Source organism: Parus major, chromosome 9, assembly GCF_001522545.3.
Source record: "Parus major isolate Abel chromosome 9, Parus_major1.1, whole genome shotgun sequence".
Lineage (NCBI taxonomy): Eukaryota > Metazoa > Chordata > Aves > Passeriformes > Paridae > Parus > Parus major.
Window position 1 is genome coordinate 23,995,160 of NC_031778.1, and position 3,810 is coordinate 23,998,969.

General features: G+C 44.8%; 1 protein-coding gene across 2 annotated transcripts in view; it reads right to left on the reverse strand.

The window, feature by feature from the left end:
• Positions 1-3,810, reverse strand: part of LEKR1 (leucine, glutamate and lysine rich 1) — a 34,295-nt gene that overhangs the window by 15,867 nt on the left and 14,618 nt on the right. For both annotated transcript variants that reach the window (XM_015638225.2, XM_015638222.2), the window contains exon 5: positions 2,855-3,040. In XM_015638225.2, the coding sequence (XP_015493711.1) occupies positions 2,855-3,040 (186 nt within the window). The remainder of the gene's footprint in view (positions 1-2,854; positions 3,041-3,810) is intronic.

Below are 3,810 nucleotides of genomic sequence, written 5' to 3' on the forward strand. Positions count from 1 at the left end.
TAACATTCCCCTCCCCAGCTCCTCCAGCTGCCTGCAGTTTTCCATCATCTCTCATCAGCCTCATCATAGCAGCAGACCACCAAGTTTGTATTTGGAGCTGAAGTAGCCCATGGAGCAGGAGCAGCAAAAGACCGAAAATTTGAATTTTGGGAGCATCACCAGCAATTTCAACCCATCCAGAGCAAGGCCAGAGCTGTCATGAGCTAAAGAAAAACCACAAGGACTTTGGGGAAGAAAAATGATTCTTTATCTGTGATGAAGTAAAGGACTTAGGTGGTAATAAAATGAAAGCAGAAATCTTTTAGGAGCCTGTGCTACTGCAGTGCTGCTGCTCCCAGCACTAAGAACAGAGACATTATCACCATTACTGATTTTTGATTTGATTTCTGATTAGACAATTAGCAGCCCTTCCCCTGTGCTGAGCATTTGGCAAGATCTGTCACCTCCCTCCAGCTGGGTGATGCTCCATGAGGCTGAAATGTGGCTTGAACCCAGCAACCCAACTGATCCCACAAATCCCCTACAAAGGGAATCTTCACAAAGTCACAGTGAGCACCAAGGCAAAAAAACAACAGCAGAAACAACTGCTTGGCTCCTGCTCTTGCCTGTTGTGATGTGAAATAATCATGGCTTTACAATGCTGTGAGAAATATGCAACAGAAGAATCCTCAAAATATTGGCTGCAGAAAGGAAAATTCTTTAAAAATACAGAAATCACAAATTCTGGTAGTTTTTATTATTTCTGGAGTGTCAAATTATTTCAAAGAGGGACTTTGGAGTAGTTTGTGGGAGGGGAAAAAAGCAAAATAAGGCAAAACCCTAAGCTCCCCCCAAAGCATGGACACTCAGGATGTGGCAGATTTCTACACCCTGACTTTGGACAGGACAAATCCACTCCCTGGAACTGATTTCCAGTAAGATGTTGTTTGTTCCCAGTCATTTATTTTAAAACAATGGCACACTCATTTCATATTTAATGTTTGTTTCATGAAAAAAAAATCCTGTTTGGTATTTCAAAGAGAACCATTTTTGTCAGCAGTGCATTAACTGGGTTTATTGCCCTGATGCAGCAACATGTTCCCTAGAGCCAGACCCCCTCAAATCCTCCTGGATTTGTGTTTTACTGATCCATTCAGGAAGGGTAGAATCCAAATGCCTGAGCCAGCAGCTTTCCTGCCTCCAAACCTCCTTCTGGATACCCACATCAAACGTTTTACTGCTTCTTAATAACTCATTTATTAGCAAGTGACTGCTACATTTTTATTAATCAATTTTAAAATGCCTCACATAAAACATCAACCAGCTTAGATGGTGTTTTTACTCATCATTAAGAGTTTGCAGGGTCCTAATATTCTGTATGAATTCCATACATGATGTTTTAGCTGTGTTTTCTCCATAAAATCTCTGTTGTTTTATATTTCACTGTGAATTTTCAGCCTGGGGTAGTGGAAGGTGTTCCTGTCCATGGCAGAGGGTGGGAATGGATGAGCTTTAAAGGTTCCTCCCAGCCCAAACCATTCCAGGATTCTATTAATTGATAATTAATTGATAGTAAGTGATAATTAATTGTGATGGGCTGTTGCCAATTTAGGGAAACAGTTTGGGTTTTGAGAATATCCAAGAAGCCATGCAGGCCCCCCAAAAACACAGAACATATCAAACAACCTTTAAAAAATAGAATAAAATAGAGATTGCAAAAATCTTTCTTTTTAAGACAAGAACAAGGCAATTCTGCATGGAGTTAAAGGGGGGAAAAGCTGAAATGAAAGTGTTTGTTTGCCACGTTCATGAAGGAACCCTCAACTCCTGTTTGCAGCAACCTCTGGAGTGAACAGAGGGGAAAAGGGAACTCAGCTAAGGGCACTTTTTCTATCAGCACAAACACAACAATCCAACTGTTTGATGTTCTGATGCAAGTATTTCAGAGTGTGAGAGATCATCTGATGAGATTTTATGTCCACTGCTCTTTATTATTTCTACAAAGACAGGAGATGTCTTTGCTGGAGCTTTCTAACAGTATTGCTATAAAAAGAAACCAATTCAATATTAATATATAAGATATTACTGTGCCCATGCTCAGCACCAGGGGTTGGTAACTCAGGGATGGGATCTCACATCTGGTGTTTGCACAGGTCCTGAAGGAGCAGTGAGGTTTCCCCATGGTGATCTCTGCTCTCAGTGTGTCCCCACACTGAGCACAAGGCAGCTGGGGACTGCTGAGCCAGCCTGGGGACTCCAAACCCTGCCTGGAACAGCACAACCTCAAACGTGTCCCCAAGGTCTTAAAACACCTCTGAGCCAGAGCTGTGAATGCAAGAGAACAGAGAGGAAGAGACAGCAACATAAATAATCCTTCTGCAGTGAGTTTGTGTCTGCACACAGCTCCCAGGGAATCATTTCAAGTGTTGTCACTGCTCTCACCCTTCTCAAGAGCATTCTCTGCTTCCTGAGACACAATCAAGGGAGGAGCATTAGAGTCTCCTGTTTAATGACTCACAGAAAAGGGCCTGGACTGCCTTTCAGTCATGTTCTGAGAGCCAGAAATCCTTCCTGGTCCTGCACTTAAAATGAGACCAATTCTTTGAATTTTACCCTCAGAGCCTGATGTTTTACTTAAGATGGACAATTAACAGCAGGATTGTATTCCACCATGCTCATTATTTTCCTCTTTTTCTCCACTTTCCCTCCCAGCAGGGTTCCAGACCCCTTGGGATGACATTCCCCCCTTCTGACTGACACCTGACTTTTATTCAGGCCTGTTGAGTCTTTTCACAGTAACAACCACAACTTTGGTGATTTCAAAAACATTTTTCTTCCTCTCATTTTTGCTAGAAAAGGTAAAAACTTCTCTTACCCAGAGTTTCCTTCTGCAGCTCACGGCACCGAGTCTGGAGCTCGCTCCCCTGCTGGAGGGAGGTTTGGAGCTGCTGAGTTTTCAGCTCAACTGTGTCAGCCACCTCAGTGAGGTGTTTCACCTTCTCCTGGAGACACTCGTTCTCCCGCTGGGACTTTGCCAGTCTTTGGTTCAATTTGGGTATTTCTGAGGAGGCAAAACAAATCCATGTAGAATGTTGTTATTTTATGTTAATCACTAACATCAACGTTTTTAAATGGCATTCACAGGCCAACAAAAATAAGGGGGGATGAATTGTTTTGATGTAGAAAGCTTGATTTGAGGATGGGTGGGATGTTCCTGAAGTGGGAAATGTTGGATGAGGGGTACAGAGCCTGTGGAAGAAAGGCTCCATTCCTGCTTCCACACAGACCCTCTGTGTATCTGGAGTACTACAAGAAATAGAACAAGGAATACTCCAGACAAGAAGCCTTGAAATGCAAGGATCCCTCTGAGGCTGCAATGCCTGCAGGAACACGTGCTGCCATTCCCTTCAGCCCACAGCAGGCAGGGAATGAGCCCAGGAAGGGAGGAATCCCCTGGAGACACGAACCTTCCTGTGTCATATTGACACTGACACTCCAGTTCACTGTTCTTCCAGGAGTGAGGATTAGGGAGGGATGTTCTGGGCACACATCTCCAGCAGGCAGGAGCCCTTTGAGGCCCTCAGCTCCCTGCTGGCTCCTGTCTCAGTGGCTTTGTGCCTCCAGGCAGCTCTTCCTGCCCCAGGAGCCCTTCCCAGTGGGAACAAAGCAATCATTGAGGAATTCACTGCTCATGCCCCAGGAAGCACAGCTCACCAGGCAGCTGCTGTGACCAACAGCTCCAGGGTTCCTGAGCTGCTCCAGGGTTCCTGAGCTGCTCCAGGGTTCCTGAGCTGCTCCAGGGTTCCTGAGCTGCTCCAGGGTTCCTGAGCT